This window comes from Struthio camelus, chromosome 16 (genome assembly GCF_040807025.1).
Source record: "Struthio camelus isolate bStrCam1 chromosome 16, bStrCam1.hap1, whole genome shotgun sequence".
NCBI classification, from domain to species: domain Eukaryota; kingdom Metazoa; phylum Chordata; class Aves; order Struthioniformes; family Struthionidae; genus Struthio; species Struthio camelus.
This window is the reverse complement of record NC_090957.1, coordinates 22,512,166-22,532,820: the sequence shown is the minus strand read 5'-3', so window position 1 is coordinate 22,532,820 and position 20,655 is coordinate 22,512,166. Positions and strand designations below refer to the sequence as shown.

General features: G+C 39.8%; 1 protein-coding gene across 16 annotated transcripts in view; it reads right to left on the bottom strand.

Moving 5' to 3' along the window:
* Positions 1–20,655, bottom strand: part of PITPNM3 (PITPNM family member 3) — a 163,666-nt gene that overhangs the window by 113,378 nt on the left and 29,633 nt on the right. For 6 of the 16 annotated variants that reach the window (XM_068910126.1, XM_068910131.1, XM_068910127.1 and 3 more), the window contains exons 3-7: positions 18,039–18,110; positions 16,869–16,972; positions 16,254–16,338; positions 16,032–16,111; positions 10,614–10,709 (exon numbers count right to left, since the gene is read on the bottom strand). In XM_068910126.1, the coding sequence (XP_068766227.1) occupies positions 10,614–10,709; positions 16,032–16,111; positions 16,254–16,300 (223 nt within the window). In that variant the 5' untranslated portion in view covers positions 16,301–16,338; positions 16,869–16,972; positions 18,039–18,110. Of the gene's footprint in view, positions 1–10,613; positions 10,710–12,501; positions 12,604–16,031; positions 16,112–16,253; positions 16,339–16,868; positions 16,973–18,038; positions 18,111–20,655 lie in introns of those variants that run through there. The other 10 variants (XM_068910137.1, XM_068910143.1, XM_068910141.1 and 7 more) reach the window with 4 other exon arrangements.

The window sequence follows — 20,655 nt, the reverse complement described above, 5'->3', positions numbered from 1 at the left end:
CACTGACTTTGTTTTTAATTTGTTTTCTTTTCCCCCCCTCAAAAATCTAGAGTAATTTCAGTGAGCCACAAGGTTCCTTTAATACCTACAAACTCCAGGGAAAAGATATCTCTCCTCACATTTCTGATGCATTGTATGAATCTGATGCAGTAACATAAGTTACTGTTGATACATTAATATCATCTGCACGAAAACTGGGAGACATACCACATGTTACTAGAAGCGATGACTTTTTGGGTAAACTCACTACACTCCACAGTGATTAATAGTAAAAATATTTTAAATAAATTTTTGATGAATCAAAATATTTAAACCTTTATTGTCATGATGAATTTTCACTGCTAAGGAACAACTCAATCCATCAAATCCACCATCTGGTATAAGACATTTGCTTTGAATTACACTGCTAACTAGGTGCAACTAGAAGTAGCAACTATTTGTTTTTAAGCAACAACTAAAAAAGATTTATGAACAGTAGAAGTTCAGAACACTGTTGCGTACATTTTGCACAGAAATATCTAGAAACTGTAATAACTAAATCTGTCCCTTGGAAAGTCCTGTAAGCAGAGATGGCGATGGAAGCAAAACGAAGGCTATGAGTGTATCCCATAGATAAGGTATGTTCCAAACCCCAGGAGACAAAGAGCTGCGCTAATGCCACAGACATAGGAGTAACATAAGCAACATAAAGCACTTAGGTCTCTTCCAAATGGATGATAAATGACATATTGGGAGCTTTAGACATTTATTCTCTTATATGATCAACAATGAATGTATCACATAGAAGCAACACACTTAAAAGAACTGCATTCCATTAGTATTTGAACTCAATAGCCAGGAGAAAAGAAAAAAGAAAAAACAAAACAAATGAGGCAGGCAAAGATAGATTTCTTGATATCAAGACATTTGCAAGCAGTTTTTCAAAACAGCCTTTTTTTAAGATATAGGTACATTAGCAAATGAGGGGTGACATCCTCAAACACTGAAAGGCCTTTTGCTAAGCACAATAAAATTTTATGTCCAACTGTGACCTTAAAACACACTGAGGAGTGTTTAGACCTCCCAAATGTCTACCTTTAGTTCATCATCAGCATTTCCAAATAATATCCAAGTTGCTCAGCAGAGCAGTTTAAAATGAAATAAATGAAACTGATGGATTTATTTGCAGAAAAGAAAGATGCCGCAACTTAAGAGCGGCTCTTAATTAGCAGACAGCTACCACAGCCACTTTCATTAACAGCAATCTTGAGAAAGCACAGGCAGAGCCTAGCTCAAAATATATATATATATATATATATATATATATATATATATATATATGACATATTTATTGACTTTAACTTTATATGAATATCAGAATACAGAAGCCAGTGCTGCAAAGGTTAAGAAGGCAAAACTAATAGCAGAAATTTTTATGCAGACTAGAACTCAGCTGAAGAAAATGGGGCAGCTGGTTCCCCCTTCACCTTCGCTCTATGGCAGAGCTGTCAGCAGACTTCTGACTGTAACATCTCTGTTACAGTTACAGACCTAGAAGGCAAGAAGGGTTTTTGCATCCCCTGTGCAACACACCTTCACATTGTGAAACAGGAACCTAACGCACTAGGTAAAGGAACAATTAAGTATGTATGTTTCTGGTATGTCAGATTCTCATTTGCTGGACTAGTTTAAATCCAGAGTAACTGCAGAAGTCAGAGTTCATTGAATTTAAACTATGTCAGAAAGTGGCAGGATCCCCTGTGAATGGTGATACTAACATTTGCATCTTATCACAAACATGAGCTCAATTATTAACCTAACTTTCTGAGAGTCCACAAAAAACTTGAAATCACCTCCCGGGTAGATTACTAATAACAATCATCAACAGTTTCCTCTTGAATACCACTCTAGTTTCTAATCACTTGTCGGAAAAAATTTCTTCTTATGGTTTACAAATGGAAAAAATGAAACCCTGGAAATAAAATGAATAGTCTTTTACTGCCCAGAAAATCAGTGCCTTTGACTAGACTGCGGGTACCCACAGGTTGTCTGTTCTACCCACTTCCCGAGTCCACTGTCCCACAAGGCACAGGTAAAAGACTCATGTGAGCATATAGGTGGAAGCTTAGATATGCTGGCTTTGTTTTAGCTCCTAAACATATGGGTGTTCACTTGCTCCTTCTGCTCCATCTTGTAAGCTCTTCCCCAGCCAGTAGGCTCCATCCTGAAATTTAGACCCACAAGTGGTCAGACTTGTCAAGAGGGCATGAACTGCCCAAAAACAGCAGGGAGAGGAGAGCAACTTGCTTGGCACAAAAATGAAGCTATCAAGAATAAAATTAATTAAGGTAACAGGGGACACGACAGGAAGAAAAATCTTAAACTTGGCTTCATACTAATGGTAGGAAGCCAAGTTATAAACAAGGGGAATTGGAATTGCTCATTTAGATACACGAATTCAACCTAGTTCACATTGCATGGACTTAACCGTTACATAACAAATGTTAAAGTCATTACAGCCTGTTAAGGAAGCAGTACACTGACCAAGGAAGGGTAGAGGGACCCACCTTGTCAAAAACATCATTTCCTGCTTCTGCACCACTGACAGCATGAAACCAAAATTACTCAAATGCTTACAAACAATGTCCCAACCTCCCTCACCCCCCATGAAAGGGGACTAGAGACCTCCAAAACACACTAGAGACCAGTCAGCCCTTTAAGCACTTAATTTGGGGAGGGGAGGTGGGGGAGGCATTAATATAATGAAAATTTCAATCCCAGTGAGATGTGCTAGAGTTCTCTGGACATTCACAGTTAATGAACATTTCTTTGTGGCTGTAGTGTTGATTGCAGCTTTCACCCATGCCCCTATGCCTCCTGCTTCCTTTGTGTCGGTGCAACTACATGCATGGCCATGTAATGAACTGGAATAAGGCATTGATTCAGGCTAAGCAATAATCACAGAAAACCAAGAAAGTTTAAGAAAACTGTTCATATTCTCCTGGTTATATCATCTAAAGAGTAAATCAGACAACTTGATTAATTCTCACTTTGTTACCCTAGCATTGATCCCAGACAAAGCAAAGGAACAACTGATTTGGAACTGTGTCCATAAAGAATTAAACGATAACAACATAAATTAACATCAGTTTATGGAAATATGGAGGAAGTGACATTTCAAGGGGCTAGAAATCTACCATATTAAATTTCTCCATTTTTTTCTATGAAAGCTTCTGTACTTTTATCAATATAAGTGACTATTTTCTTTACTTAATCCAGTAAAGACATCAGTCTTGCACTAAAAGAAAAAAAAAACCCCTCTAAAATATCCTTTTAGGATTGTGGACAATATGATGTCCCTCCTGATTTTTTGGTTTTGCATTGCATTTTTCAAACCTCTGTGGTTGGAAGCATTGCAACTGAGATATATGAACAACATCTTACATTAACTGAAAACTTTCTTTTTGTGATCTTAATCTGGCAATTTCCAGCCTCTGAAAGACATTCTCCAGTTTTCTTCTCTGAATTTTCCCAATAAAGATATCATTATTGGATCTCTTTAGAGTTGAAGTTTTTGGGTTTTTTTAAATAGATGATAGTCAGTATCTCTAATCAACCTATATTGCACTTTAAAATTTTTGAGCACACTAGAACAAAGGAACTGTACAGTTAACAAACGCTGCAAAATTTGTGCTAAAATAAGAGTTTACACACCTTTACAGAGCTATAGCTGATTGCCTGTAATACTCTCTCAAAATCTGGAGCCAATTAAATTTTACCCTTCCTTAAAAGGCTTTTCTTGTTATCTAAATTACGAAATTCGATTTCCATCCAGGATTACTTTGCATCAGAAAAAATTATCTTAAGCAGTCTGAATTAAATAATCTAATCATCACCTATAAAGTAATATGATAATACAGCATTATTGTTATATGCTTTGATGGAACAATTAATTCCACATTTATGCTTTTATATTGTCATTGTGTTCCTTCTCTGAAATTAAAGCACTAAAAGATTACCTCAGAAGTTTTGAATTAAAAAAAAAAAAACTAATTGAAGCAACTCCTGTTTAAAATAACCTTTGGGAATTTTACAGCACTGTCATAATGATGCTATGAAGCAGAGAAATAGGCCTCAGCCTGTCAACACCCTCTGTAAAAACTCCCACAGAGTTCAGTATCCAGAACTATCAAGACCGCACGCCCAGCCCACAACCTTGCTTGGGTGATTGCCAGGGTGATCTCCAGCAGCAATACCAGCTATTTCCACCTCAGCTCTCTCCCTCCACTGCCCTCACCTCCCTCTGGGTGCTCACCAGCCCTCTGCTCTTTTTTAAATCAGATCTTTTTCACAATCAAGGTCATAACACATCTCCCTCAGAAGAGTCATCATACAAATAAGGGATCAACAACGAAACAGGATGAACTGGGATGCAGGGATGTATCACCAAACACAAGTTCTCTTAACTCACGTGCATCCTTTTGCATTGTTTTCCCTGGCTACAAGAAATAGCAACTCCAAACTGAGACTACCTTTGGCCCATTTCCTACTCTCATTTTATACCTCTTAGAGCTCCTGCTAGTAAAATCAAATTATGCTTCTCTCATGGCTACATCTGGCTGCAATTTATATCACCAGGGATCTGGAGTGGTAAACATGCCATGTTTTAGTGGCCCTGACTAGCAAAGACAATCACTCTGCAATGTCAGTACATGCTGCTGAGATCTCGCCTCACTAGCAACTTTTCCTTCATATTCTCAGGGGCTAACTATCAGCCAGAGAGAACTGTTTAAAGAGACAGTCCAAGGATCAAGGACTACATAAAAGACATGTTTGCTAAATAACAAACACTTGGGTTAAAAGCTTAAAAGGGGATTCTTAGAGGGTTTTATTGTTTATTCACATACTGGAAAATACACATGAGTACATGGGATTCTTCCCTCAGCTTTGCTCTTCTTTAACTTGATCTTCTAGCAAAGTCATAGCCCTAGAAACATGATGAAATTGTTAACAACTGAAACAATCACTGACCCCATTTAGAGCAGTACCCTGTATGAAAACCCACAGTCTGCTCCTTCTCAAGAAAGCACAGAACTTCCCCTTCATATCAACAGCTTGCAAGCACTTCCGAGTCTCTTTACATACTCTACCGACAGCAGCTGGCAGATGTTCATCGTTTGTGACATCTGTAGCGATCCTAACCAGAAGACTACTGTGTACTGTGGAGTTAGCGATCCACGTCATGGATAAACTGAGCAGACGCTGCGCTACGCTGCATGTACAGCTTGGCCTTCAGGCCTGCGTTGTGCTGCACATATCCCTTGGCTGCCGGATAAACTTTGCCGGCTGATAGTAACAGAGGAGCCTGTAGGCAGCTCCCACTTGGCACTGCCAATTACACCGCCTGCATGTCCTTGTCTTTATCTTAAGGTGAAGCAGCAAGTTCTCACGTGAGCATCTTTTTGTTCGACAGCTGAAGTGATGAACAGAATTGTTTTCTTCTAAAAAAATCCTATGCTAATGTCAGTAAACCTTTCAACAGACAGGACCCGCACAGCAAGCTGTGCCCTGACTGGAGGCTCATTCGAGGCTGCACAACTCGGGGTTCCCAGCATAACTATAAGATTAACCATACTATTCTCTTTTTCCTTATAGCACTCGCTCCAATAAATGGCATTTTAAGTGATACTTCACAGAGTGCAAGAGTCTTTCTTACTGGGATCATAGCAAACACTAGCTCTGGCGCCTTGCAGCAGTGTACAACAACAGCTCATGGCAGCACACAGACTTATGCCCCCTTCACAAGCCTCAGGTAGCCTATTTCCAACTCAATGCAGCTATCATCCAAGTAATAAATACACATTAGGAAGAAATAATGGGTACGCGAGACACACAATTCTCCTGCCTAAAGACAAAAGAACCCCACCTAGCATTGTATTTTATGCTTCATTATCCTGCTGGACAGCAACTGTCCATCTGCCCTTTGATGTGATCTCAGCAATATTTTCCAGTAGCTGGAGTTCTCTTCCTGCCTTCCAGCCATGGGGAAAAGCAGGATTAAGTGCAGGCTTTCAGACCATGAAACACGTAGGAAAGGGTAAAGCAGAGTCATTTAACCTTAGCAGAAGTATTAAAAAAACCAAACAAACAAAAAAAAAAAAACACACACACCACGATGCAGCAATCCCACAGTAGCAAAGCATCAAGAAAAACAGAGCTTAAAACAGTGGCAAAACAGTCCTGGTGAGTCCTTTCAGCTCTTGTTACTGCCTGGAATTTTATACTATTTTTCCACTGTTTTCTTTGTCCAAGTTACAATTGCCTTACCCCAAGTAGCTATCTTAAGGAAAATCTAGAATAGGAGGGGACAATGGAGAAAGAGAGCTAGGCTGACCTAATATTCAGAATAATTGTTAAAATATTGGCTGCAGTTTAGTCTAGCAGGAGCTTACCACTCTAAGAATATATGCTAAAGCATCTCAAAAGTTATTCAACTTAGTCTGTACTGAATACGAAAGCTTATAAGTTGTTAATATTTTCAAGACAGAAACATCTCTGTATTATTACAAACCCCTTCAAACACGGACATTTCCTTTAAAAAGAGAACTGAGTAAAATGCGTGGGGTCAGAGGCATATACTTAAACAACAGAACTACGGTTTAAAAATAAGAACTCGAGTCTTGACCTGTCAAGCGCAAAGTCCAGAGTATCTTTAAGCTAACAAGCCTGACTCAGCCCGACTCAGTCTTCCTGTAGAGCAGCAGGAAGAAAAAACAAAGCAAAACATAAAAACCACACACCACACCCACCATACACCCTACTGTTGTGATGCCTTTGACATGTCACCCCCGAAACTGCAGTTTTGCTCCAAACATTCCCTCTCCAATACAAAACCTCAATTTCCTCTTTGGGACATGGTTAAATACAATTATAGTAAAGATCCTGTAAAAAGAAAAAAGAAAGACCTTTCACACCAGATCATCACCACAGCAGCAAAACAAGGAACAAAGAGACAGCAAGAAGATCTATCCTGAGGTTCTCACCACAAGTAACAAATTAGAACTTATTTCAGGAAGCGCTATGTGCATTTCATTATACGGATGAAATCGATCAGAAAGCAAAGCACAACACAAGGACTGAAAACCAGCTATAAGCAGCACCACAGGAAACAGAGACCATGGTATTTGCTCACCAGAAACACTGCAGACTGGTTCTTTTTCATACTCTGATATTTCCTCTTGCCCACTCCTTACTACCAGAGTCAGATTTCCATGATGCCTTGTACAATACAGAACACATTTCTGTGATTCCCTGGGGGGATTTTCTGTTCCACCATAACATCTCGCACTTAGTAATGTCTCCTCCAATCTAGAGCTTTGATACAGGCAAAATAAATTCCACCTCAAAATGTATATAAGATGATAGATAATGCATTGAAAAAAAGAATGGTACCAAAATGACTTATGTAACAACAGACCTGAGGAAAATGATCCAGCTGTAAGGGACGTCCCTGGGGACAGTCAGTACAAACTAAAGATCTGAGCATCTAAGCTCCTTCCTGGACTTAAAGGCAGAGGTATCTTAGTCCAAAGGCTGCCCCTTCCCCCAAAACTTCCACACTGCTTATCATTTAGCGAGGTCACAGCTCAGTCAGCAATACCAAAATGATATCCAGACGCTCTCACAGCACGAACATGAGCTCCTGCAACTTCTCTCTGAGGGCAGCAAAACTATAGGACTGCAGATACTTCTGCAAAGTAGGCGTAGCAGAGTCTGATGCTTAAGGAAACGGCAGCAAGACTACCATGCTGGAGTCAAACACAGGAGCATAAAGTGAACACAGGGAAAGCAGAAATCCCTATTTAGGGCCAGGAGGAGGAAAGAATTTAAGAAAATGCATTAGATGAGAATGTACTGAACTTCTCTGGCAGTCCCTCATCTTCTGCACGCATTTATTTATTCTTGCATGTCACAGCTCTAAAAAAAAATATAAACAAACCTGAAATCAATCTTTTAAATGCAACTATACTCAGTGGAGAGACTTATTTCCAGCAGTGATACTGCTTTTCCAGTTTATATCACCATGCATAACTTTTACCCTCCAAGTAGATTAGCAATTCTAGCCTTTGCTCTTCCTTCAGTTAAGGGGGTTTAATATAGAGTGATAGATTATGTATCCATGATGCCAGAAGAAAGTCTCGAAATTCAGTCTCAAGTGTAAAAATCCACTGCTAGGCACATCAACATTCTTTTCTTCCTGCAAAGAACCTTCTATTTAATTGCCATCACATTCCCCAAGACCATATGAAGATATTAAAAATAATGAGATAAGTCCCAAGGGATTGAAATACAAAGAGAACATATCCTCCCTTAAATGGTTCTGGGTGAATATAGCATACTGTATGCTATTCATTTTAAACACAGAAATACACAGCCCAAGTCTTCTCTTAATTGGACTAATTTGTTACTTTTCGTTCCTCTCAATTTCTGTCAGCACAAAGTGCAAGGTGGGTGGGGGAAGCAGCCTCTCTGACAACTAAGCATGAGTTTAGTTTTTGTCATTTTTTTTTCCCTTCCTTCTCGATGGATTAAGCAGCTGCCTGAATTGGTGCACATCCACTCATTCCCACAGAGCTCTCCTGAGGCACAGCAGCTATGGGCTCTGCCTGCACAGTTGTCTTCTGACAACTTCTTTGTTGCAAAACATTTTCTTTGTGAATTTGAGATTTGAGAAATGAGAAAGTGCATCTCAAACACTGATCTGAGACACTGTATTTTGATTTCTCCAGTTTTCTTATGGAATAGGATTTGGAGATCTGTACTATAAACTACTTCCTCTTAAAATCAGCCCAAACTGCATTTCATAAGCCACATACCTACACAGCCACGCTATAACCCAGCTGTTAGTCTGAGAATCCCAGGACACATTTTATGCAGGGCACCTCACATTACCGTTATAGGTACGGTCTTGTTTCAGTACGACTGTAGCTAGGATCCGTCTCTCCTTATTGCTCAGAAAAAGTCTAACGCCAAGGTTGTGAAATTGGCTTGGCCAAGAGAATTTATCCTTCCCAAACAGCACTGCAATCTATCACGCTTGAAGGGTTAAATATTCAATTACACTGCTCAGAAGGGCTCTGTTAGCCAGCCCACAGTCAGGCCAGGTGAGCTGAAGACCAAAAGTTTCCCAGGTGAGAACATACAGCTTACAAAGCTTATACTCATGATAAGTAAATCAGTGAAAGCGATTACTTACCACTTATCTACAAAGTGAAACTCTTTAAATGAGCTGTGCACTCAAATACTTGCATATTCAGCTTTCAAGCAACAATATTCGGCCCCAACTGCCATATTCAGTCCTATGGACTAAGCACCAGGAGAGATGCAGCAAGTCAAACTTAAGCACAGTGGTCATCTTACTTGATTTAACATTGTGTTTTCTACCTACAGTGATAGCCATCCCCCGTGTAAAACACTTTTTCACTTCAAGTATCTGCTGTGCAAAGCAGTATCCTCACACTCATTTTCCTGTGTCACAAGGCATCACTAATACACTGTAGCCACTTAATAGATTCAGACAACTCTGCTGTAGTTAAAGCCATTTCCCAATAGAATAGATTTCCTTCTAGCAAAAGCCAAGCAAAGCCGAAACAACCTTGGAGACTTGATCACCACAAATGTAAAAAGCTTTTCTGTACTGGTGAATTAATTTATCGCTTATTAGTTCTCCCATGGCAAGAAGCCTTCCATAGCTACAAAAGTCAAAGTCAACAAGTTTATTCCATTATTCTTCACCACTGAATTCCAGGTAGTATGAGGACATAAAAGCAGCTCTATTTGACCTCAGTAGCTCACACTGGGAAAGATCCTACAGCTGGATTTTACAGCAGTAGCAGAATTAATCCTCCCCTATTGGTAATTCTCTGCAGAGAAGCAAATGAATTAGTTCAAGAAAAGCATCACGTTTTGCTCCTGCAAACAAAACCAAAAACAGAGATCCTCTCTGCCCTTGTGCATTCACAGAACCTACAGACTTTAGTTCCACTTCAAAGCAAAACTTGTCATGTTAAAGAGGTTGCCCAGATTCGGGGGTCTGTTCAGAGAGCCATTGATGTTACAGGTAGCACTGCATTTTGGATTCATCTGTTGAATCCAGGCATTCAGATTTTGCTTCTTTCTGAACAAGCAAAGCTCCCAGTCCCTTCAGTGGAAGTTTTGCCAGAGGGGAAATGGCCTGGGTTTTAAAAGTTGGCCCTAAGTCACACAAATACTCATGACCATCATCAGGAACTGTAAATAAAAGCAATTCTGACAATAACATCATATACTATGTGAGCTGTAAGCAAGCGGGGCCCGAGAGTCGCCACAAAGCTCTGTGCTGCTGTAGCTGTAGCCATGCTGCTTCTGGTGCCAGATCCAGCTCACGTGCACCTCACTCCTCCTCCCGACTACCTCCCCCAATTCCAGTAAATTTAGGCCCACTCAGAAATCCTTGAGAGAAGATCTGATTTTTTTTTCTCCCCGCATCTCAGCCTGATGAGGACAACGTTGTCAGTCCATCCCTAGAGGAGCTTAGTTGCTTGCTGCAAAACTGAGGGAAGAATGGGAAGAGGAGGACAAAAACTTGAACTGACCTCGTGCATCGAAGAATTCATCATCGGAGCTCTCCACCGAGTCATCGAGGACGTTCTGCACGTGCCACTGAGCACCACTGAATCTGCGTGGGCCAGCTGGAAATAACAGATAGACTCACATTAACCCATTGGAATGCTCAGTTCTGCTTCTGGCTTAAAGAAGAAAACAAATTAATAAAAAAAAAAAAAGCATGTAGATATCTTGAGAGGATCATTTTGCTCAGCGCACATACTTGAACTTAACCAGCCAGTCAGCCACTAATGATGTGGTTCATAAGGCTCCTAAAACCTGTTCTTCACTCTGAAGATCACTTTTCCCCAAATTCTCACTTATGTTAAAAGGCATAAAACTCCAAAGGAGAGAGGACATCTCCTAGGCTTTAAACAAAATGGTAGGGACTTAAAAGGCAAAACGAGCCCTTTCTCTAAACAGGATATAGGCCACCAGATAACATAGAAGAAAACACTTGTTTACTTTTATGCCAAGAAAAAAAAAAAAACCCACACATACACACACAAAAAACTAGCACATTTCAGTATCTCACTAATTCACTGCATTTCTTTTCACCACTTTCAGCATTTATCTCTACTGGCCTGGCTTTTGAACTGAAATGTTTACCCAGCATGCAGCTGATATTCTGGGATCATAAATTAAGACAATCTATTTCTTAATCCTTCAGAAATGCAGCCTTTGCAGAACTATATAGTGGAGCCTTTTCACTCACACTGATACAAACCAGCAAGCACCATAGTATAATTAGATGTCTGCCACCTTTCAGAAAGGGAAAGAATACAGAGATCTTCTTCTTCCCTTTCAGTGTCTGCTTTTCTGCAATTCATGCTGCTAATTGCTGCAAGAGCCACCCATCTGGCTCATCAACATGAATGGTATTTAGCAATAACCTTACCTCCCGCTATAAATGAGAGGACAAAACAACAGGAGAAAGACCAGAGAAGAAAGCAGAGAAAGCAACTGTTCCTCTCTTTCATTAAAACACCACCATCATCACCAGCACAGAACTGGCTGAGGACTTCGCTTAAACCTTTAATCCTCCTCCAGTGTTCTTTCCAATACCACTTTTGTCACCTGCTTTCAAATGGGCTGGAGTGGATTAACATCAAAGCTCACCCTTCAAACAAGTTTTCAGTAAATGCTCAATATTCCTCACTTCCAGTCATTGTTTGTTATTTAGGCAACTGGAATCACAGGGTGAGAAATATATAGGAATCTCTCTCATTTTCCCTCCCCCACTCCCCAAATGGCTGTCCAGTATCACGTGGCCTTTTCCATGGCATGTAGGAAGGCCTTTTTTTCCAAGGATCAAGCTCTGCCGGTAACTGCAGCCCCTCCAAGCTTTAGCATTTCTAACTCTGTCTAAATTCTGTACATAGTGGAAATACAACAGTCATTTTCAATGAAATAAGGGCACTGTTACATTATCAAAAAAAAAAAAAAAAGTATTGTTTCAGGTTTTCCAAAGTTCCCAGTTGCAAAATACTTTTTGTAATAATTCTTGACAAAAATGGTGAACTTTCCTCTAGGTTTCACATTAAAGAACATCAACGTGACTCTACCTGCTAAGGGGGCAGTCCACCAGTGAGGGGGGCATTTCATTTACAGTCTCTCCCTGAGAAGGTACAAGTGGATATGGAAAATGTTCTATCAAAAGTTCTTAACCAAAGCACAGAAAACCTCAGACATTTTCAAAATGAAAAACTAATTTCATCATATAATTAAACAATTTCCAACAAGGAAAAATTCATCTCCAAATCTGTCAACTTTGAGAATGTTTGCTTGTTTTCCAAACACAACGTCTGGAGCTGTACGTATTTGGTGTAAGAATACTGCTTTTACATTTATTGATTTGAATCATAACCTAGCTCATACCTCCACATTTGGCTCAAATGGGGCAGTTTGCATGTCAAGTCCAGAATTTGCAGTTTTGCTCCAGTTTGCAGTTTATTCTTTTTGCTTGATGTTTTTTAAAAGCTAAAGTAAAAAGGAAAACAAGAGAGGTTTGGTCAAAACTCAGGAGCATGACGACTGTTCACTTTCTGCTTCTGCTTCACCCCAAGAGAAGTCCCAGCTAAATCAATATGCACCGGAACATAACTATTAATCTTTAGCTTTTATGGGAAAAATAAGTAAGTTTACTTTAAAATTATTAGCATAAGCCAATCCCTTGCTATTCAGGGCCAGGAAAATATATGCAACATGCAGGCAAGTTACGCTGCAGTAGTCTGAGGATATCTAGTAGCATTCTCCATGAACCCTATGGTAGACAAAGGCTACTTCTATGGACTGAATGATTGTGTCAGACCCTGCACTCTAAATCTTTGACAGAGCACACACAAGCTTTCTAAATCAACTACTGATGAATTCAAGTCCACATACTGGCTTAACTGTGTCTTACCAGAGGACACCTTTTCTGAACTTATTTTTTTGCTTGCTTCAGATCTCAGCCACAATAAGGAAGTTCTGCACTGAGCCAAGATTAGAAAGATCTCCCCAATTAGGCCATCTCCACAGGCAGTCAGAGCAGGGGACAAAGGTGAGAATTCAGTTCATTGGATAGCTTTTCTCATGATGAAAAGGGTTCATTAAAACTGTAGTCCTGAAGATGAAATCTGCCTAATTAAGTGGCAGATCCTGACCTCAGACTTTCCAAAAGACATCTTGTCACCCTTCACAAGAACAGCAATGTTATTTCCCATTCCTGTCAGAGTCCTAGCATACTCTTTCTGGTGGACACCGTATTCATCTTGCTTTTCCCCATCCAGAAAGCTTCCCCATACTGAAGCTGCTGTGCAGAACTGCTACTCAGGGATTATGAGCATGAAATTCAGCATTCTCAAAACACTGTCTCTCAGTTTCTCAACAAACCCTCGACAATTCATGTTTATTTTTCACACACCCATTGCCAACAACAAGCTGTGATAACCCGCAAGCAAGTTTGCCATATCAGGCTAATAACTACAGACAAGTAGGTATCTTAGAGAGAAAAACAACACACAATGGCGTTTATGCTTAATGGGAGGAGGTCTCTTCCCCCACACTTCAAATGTATTTTTACAGAGTCCTACACTTTCCTCAACACCTATTCTGAGATAAAGATTTGCCTAGCTATCATCAGCCTTTTCTACTTGCAAGCTGCCTAACAACCATGGCTATACCAGGTAAATGTTTATTCTAAAATGCAAGCTGATTAGCCTGATAGAGTAAAATTTTCTCCTGTCAGCTGTGTTGAAACTGATGGATGACAAACTTTTCCTACTAGACTAATAACACACTGGCTGCAACACTTGGCAGCTCTAAGATTCAAAACACTTTGACCTTGAATGAACAGTGCTGCCTCCTAATGAACTGTTTAGTATGTGAATTCTACATGAAGGACAAAGCCTGAAATCTATTAGTCTCCACTTACCTGCAGTTTTACATGTCTTTTAAAGGCTGTTAGAAGAACATGCTCCTATTTTAACATGCCTTCCTGGCTAACAAAGCTAACAAATTTAACAACTTCTGAAAAAAGAAAGAGGCACATGTGACCTTTCCCATATTACATGTATTACAAAGGAAATCAGTTTCTCTACTGGCCTCTTACAAACCTGTTCAATCACTGCAATTTGGTATGTTTTAATTCTTCAGCCAAAAGTCAATCAATGGGATTGCTGATTATTTTCCTTCCTCAGCAATTGTTTACTCCTTCTTTTCATCAAGTCTTGCATGAAATAAAATACGGTTGTCAGTTATCTACATGCTAGGAGTGGCTAAAGACACCATCCACAATTGTGATTCCCCAAGTTAAATTATTATGACTAGGTACCTCTGAATCACATAATCTGTATAGGTAAGACAAAGGAAAATGAATTATTGTTCCATTTCACAGAGGAAGAAGTGCAAACCAAAGATGACACTTTACCCTCGACGTACATAGAAGACATCAGACCTGAAATCTAATTTCCTGAGGCCTAGTCCACAAAAGCATCTTCTCTATCCCAATAGTACAAGAGCAACTCAAGTGGGGGAGGGATCCTTCTACCTTACCTGGGGGAAAATGCCACTAGGTCACGGCCTTTTGTTCTACTTTTACTCTATCTATAGCTGAACTAAACAGCAATATAAATGAAAAGTAGGAGGAAGTCGATTGTATTTGGCCATGAAGAGGGGAAAAATAATAATCAGACAACAGCATTTTAATAGCTTAACCCCCCCCCCCCACCACACACACACACACAAAAAAAATAACGTGTTGAATTCAGTGTCAGTGTCCATCACGAATACAGCATGTATTGGGAATGTGTTCAGGGATATTTGGCAGCTACCAGAGCTTACATACAGATCACTATATTTTCTGTGAAGTTGTAGACTTCTGGAATATTTTACTAACTGCAGGAAACAGTAAACTGAACTATTCCTTACCAAACAGCACCTTGGTGTCCCTCCACCCAAATATCTATATCCTAAAATTTATCGTTATCGTGGTAGGAAGGAAATTATTCTAATTCTCTAAAGTAGAAAAGTCTGTATATGGTCAATGCTTGGAACAGGGGAAATAGAAGTAGAAGAATAGGAAGGACCATGAACAAGACAAGAAGGATATATGGGAAAGAACTTTGCAAAATTCAGACTTTGGATACATCCAGCGAGTACCCGTAAGCTATAAAAGAACAGAAGGAGGGAAGAATTTGGCCCATCTTTGGAGATGCTGGATCAGTGAAATATAATGCAACAGTATTGGTCTTGGTAGAAAAATTCTTGGATAAACTCCTCTTTTCAGCCTTTTGCAGAATACCAGATTCCCTGATCACAGGTCTTACATCCTATAAGCAGGCAGAATGAAGGCAATAAACTGGAAAATTTAAGAAGAACCTGTAAATGAGCATGATAAATGACAGGTAGGCTCACAGTAGAATACAAGAACAGAGCATTAGACAGAGAGGGATGATGAGAAGGCAAAGGACTCTGCCTTGAACATCTTGGGAGGAGTCAGAATTTTCCTCTGCAAGAAAGTAACTCCTGGCTCAGCCACCCTAGCAATCAAATATCTGTGACTGAAGTTGCATATCTGTGCCACAGCTGTTTGTTAAACTACAGCAATATACATAACTGACACAGACACACTTTATTGTTAATATGCACTTAATGCCTTTTCAGGTTCTGTAAATGCAGACACTCCCAAACTGAACATAAATAAGTTTCAAACTGAGAAAATTCTGCTCAGATTTTCCAGAAGAGGTTTCTCTACTAATGGTAATTCTTCCAAGGCTGAACACTGAGGAGTCTGATTTTCACACATTTTGAGCATTCAGTGACTCTGTAAGAAGCCAGAGGGCTACATTTGCAACCAACCAAACAGCACACACATACTACCAAAAAACAAACAAACAAACAAAAAAAACTTAGCAGCAGTAGCTTACTTGCTTTGAAGACACATTTAGGGGCCTGACTTTTAGAAGTTAGTTTCTTAAGAACTCTTGAAAGTTGTATAACTGTTTGCCTCCAGTCAGACATCAAGAACAGCGGTATCAGAAGCCACCAAGTACCAGGAAAAATAAAAAACAGAACAAACAAGTACTTAGTATTTGGGAAACTTATGTTCAGGATTCATCTTATTATGACTTTCAGAATTCAATTTTTACCATGTCAGCCAACTGCATCTCCCATGGATTGGTGAAGTCCTGGTCATGTGGTCTTGGCCTCCTCAATTCTTCACCAAAAGCTTAACTGAGATCTAAGATCAGGAAGAATCACTCACTTCTCCTTCCATCTGTTCTATGCCTTTCCTGATAGCTAGTCCCTTTGTAAAAATCACACCTTCAAAGGATGAGTACTCAAAGTTACTGGATTAATCTGGCATTTGCAATACCTGTGCCAGTTCCTTCCACTTGTATGTTATATCCCTTCCCACCTCAAATTCAATTCAATCTCTCTGCTGAGGACAGCCAGTTCTTCCAGGCAGAGATGGTCTTTTACTGCATGCTTGTACCTAACAGGTCTTCAGGCATTACTATGACACAGATAGCAAGTAACATTAAGAGCACGACTAAGAACACTACAGAAATCATTTACCTTATACTGAAGAGTAAGGCAGTTTAAACATCTGGCTCATTCACCGATTTGTATCTGATAATAACAAAGGAGTTTTAAGTGTGGTTTTCTGAATCAAATAAAAAGTCATTAGGATCAAGAAATATATGGCTGTGCTCCACTTCTGCCTGCCAAAATTGAACTAGAGCTTGGAAATTAAAGGATACAGGCTATTTCTCAGTGAAGTCTCCCGGCACACAGCAAAGAAATCAATGTTCCATTCAAGAAACTGCACAATTGAATTTGCAGAAATAATCTGATTTGCATTTGACTGGGGGGAAATGAAGCACTGTTAGCAAAAAAAAAAGATCCCAAGAGAACAACAAAAGAAATCCAAACAAACCCAGTCTTGCTATAAAACATCTTTTCCAAAGCACTATATTCATAACCTGGCATTCTAGCCATAAAATGTAGGGAGATAAGTGACTGCTTTCCAGTGCTAACATGTCTAGTATGAAGCTGCTGGTTTCCTAGCTGAAATATTTACATCAAGTCTAGCAATAGTTTACAGAACCATGGGATTTATATCAAATCCATACATCTTTAATGCATTTATTCCTGTCCTCCATAGTAGGGCTGTCTTTTTATCTTATTTTACAAATGGGAAAACAAGGTACAGAACAGCAAAGTGACTTTTCCAAGAATCATAAGAAATATGTAACAGAACAGACCATGAGCCCAAACTCCTAAGCTAGTGTCCTTACTGGCAGAGAAACTGTTGTGGAAAGAATTCATCATATCTTTTGCTTTTTTTACACACTCCTCTGTCTGATTTACAAATGGCTTGAAAGTCATGAAACAAGGAACACTTCTAGTGGGCTTGAAAAACTCCCAGGATGCTACCCTCTTCCTAAATGCCATATATCACAGAAGGCATTAGAGAAGAACAGTGGATGGCAGATTCGGTTAAAAAGGCCATACCACAAGTCACATGAGATCATCCACAAAGAGAGGAATTTTGTTAAATTTCTTAATAATTTGAGAATAAGCAGACCCAACTACCTGCCTGCGAATACAAATATTATGGCCAGGAAAAAGTAAGAGTTTTCTGAGCAGGGAGGGAAAGGGATAGACCCTTTGAAATACTCAGGGATTTTAAAAAACTGCCCAGATCTTTTGAAAATGCTCACATCGGTGCCAATAAATACAAAGGAAAATCTGGAGAGAAGAAAACAGGACACTTCTGAACCCTTATGTATTCTGTCCAGTCAGGCCCTCATATTTAATTTTTAAAATACACACATATACACAACACACATATAGATATGTATATAAAATATTTTAAATTCATTTTTAATTGATGGAAGTAGATGAATCAGCTTTTTAAGTTCACTTACTTGGAGTGCTGTTCATCATCACAACACAAAGCGTTTTACCCAGGTATATATCTGCATCCCCAGCTGGCTAGCCTGAAAAAGCAACCGTAGAGCAGAGGCAGATGATTTGCTTCAAGGCTACATGACCACAGAATCACAGAACGGTTGAGGCTGGAAGGGACCTCTCGAGATGATCCAAGACCCTGCTCAAGCAGGGTCACCTAGAACAGGTTTCCCAGGACCTTGTCCAGATGGCTTTGAGTATCTCCAAGGATGGAGACTCCACAACTTCTCTGGGCAACTTGTTCCAGTGCTCAGTTGCCCTCACAGTAATAAAAAAATAATTAATTTTTAAAAAAATCCCATCATCCAGGTCATTAATGAAGATGTTAAACAATACTGGACCTAGTACTGACCCTTGGGATACACCGCTAGCTCCTGGCCTCCAACTAGATTTCACGCCACTGATCAAAACCCTCCGAGCTTGGCTGTTCAGCCAGTTTTCAATCCACCTCACTGTCTGTGAGGATGGCCCAGAGAAGATCAAATTGTTTTTAATCGATTTCATTTTTAGGTAGCAAGGAATAATTTTGGCTCCTATGTCAAGTAAGACTTTGTCTCATAGAGCTTAGGCATCTTTGAAAAGACGATGTGGTGTTGTAGGCTTTCAATTTCAATCAAATGGCTCCTGTTTTTGGGAGCAGAAGAGTTATACATTCAGTCCCTCCAAGATCTACAGATGGCCTCCTGAAATCTACGGCTTGTTAAACAAGTAGTCTGCTAAGTAATGTCTCCTACAAAGGAAGGAAAATTGAAAATTTGGTTGCAGTCTGCTGATTTGCAGATATTACCAGAAAGACACAGGTTTAGAGATAGAATGATCACAAGCAACATAAATCCGACTGTCAATAAGTAGTCCTTTCAACTCCTAGTTATCACAATTATATTAAATATTGCAAGGAAGCCAAAGCCATCAATCAGCAGTGCACTCTGTCACGGAGGTCCCACAATTTTCTAATTAGGAAGGAGGTATGGGGATCAGAAGGGAAATGGATATTTTTCTTCCCATCTGTTACAAATACTCAAAAACAAACAAAAAACCACACTGTGACAAAAAAATAGATGTTCAAATATATAATGTTAACACAGTGGCAAACTGAGAGGTTTGGTGACTGGGTTTTTTGGTATTTTAAACATGCGGCCATCATTTCCAAGCACTAAAACAGGCACACACAAAAAAACTCGATTAGAACGAACACTCTGATTTTTACTCAGCTGAACTGGAAGCAGAAGGAACAGAGAGAGCAAGAGAAAACGGCAAGCAAGGTGTAAAACAAAACTGAAAAGCCAGGGAGGATGGGTTCTTCCAATGTCATGAAGGAGAGAAGGAACCATGGGATTTTAAGCCAAGTACTTTCAGAGGCATTGGAAAATGAAAATGGTCAAGCAAAGTAAGCAGATGAAGAGAGATGACCGTAAGAACAGATATACTTGTGGGGTGAAGACTTCCTGGGGTCTAAAAATTCAGCTCTTCATGCTTTTCTGTCTTTGGAGGCTCTATGCCAGGAAGGAAGATCTATGTGACAGAGGGATGAGTGGCTTGGGACTTTGGATGAGTGCCAAAGCACAGCAACATGGGCTGAGCTCTCCTTGGCAGCTCTATTAGCAGCTCATATGGGAGGAGCGAGCCAGACAGCTTTGATTAGAGGCTGTATTGGGAAAGGATGAGTAGGTTTTGAGAGCCAAAAAAAGAAAAACACACAGTGTTGCTCAAGCTCTGGACGGCAGTAAAGAACAGCATAGACCAAAGGAAAGCCGCACTACAAAGGTGAACTGAGCAGGTTGGTAGTTCTCTTAACAGACACTTGTTGAAAGACTTCTTTAGAAACCCTTCCCCAAGATTATAGGAGAAAGCCATAAATGTGTGGCTACAATACCACGGAAGGAAAGAGAAAAAGAAGAGTAACATAGATAACAATCAGGCTGATGTGAGGATAAGAGTCTGCATTACATTTACCTCACTGACTTGGTCTGTACAAGCAGACTCTTCTCAGGATAGAACACACCTGCATACACAAGTGCTCTAGTGGCCAGGTAACTCCCAAAAGGTCCACCAAGAAACCAAAACACAGTTCTCTGAAAAAGTTGTATACATACAACTGCTAGGGTAAACATTTCAGGGCTAGAGTCAAAATCCACTCGGATTCTCAGGAATATTTTGTATCAGGGACTGAGCCTCACTTCTCCCTCCCATTGCACGTGTAGGGTTTTTAGAGACCTTTTGACAGCACTAACTACAGAGCACTGGATTAGAAGGGATAAGTCGAGATTGAATCCAGGACCTGTCTAACAGATGTCAACCATCTGATGATTCCATGGTAGGAATCATCAAGCACCTACAACAAATCCAGATCCAGAGAACTACTGCATAATTCCAAAGCTTGTCTGCTCTTTCCAATAGCTATTAGTCTAATGAGACTTGTTACTGCTCCACTGCTCCGTACAAACCCCATAGCAAACGAACCAAAAAACAAAAAAAAGGTTACAATTGCAAGCGACTGTGGTAGGAAATATCTCTCAGAAAGATCAGCTTATGCCTACCATTACAAAGGCCTAAAGCAAGGAAAAAATTCAAATT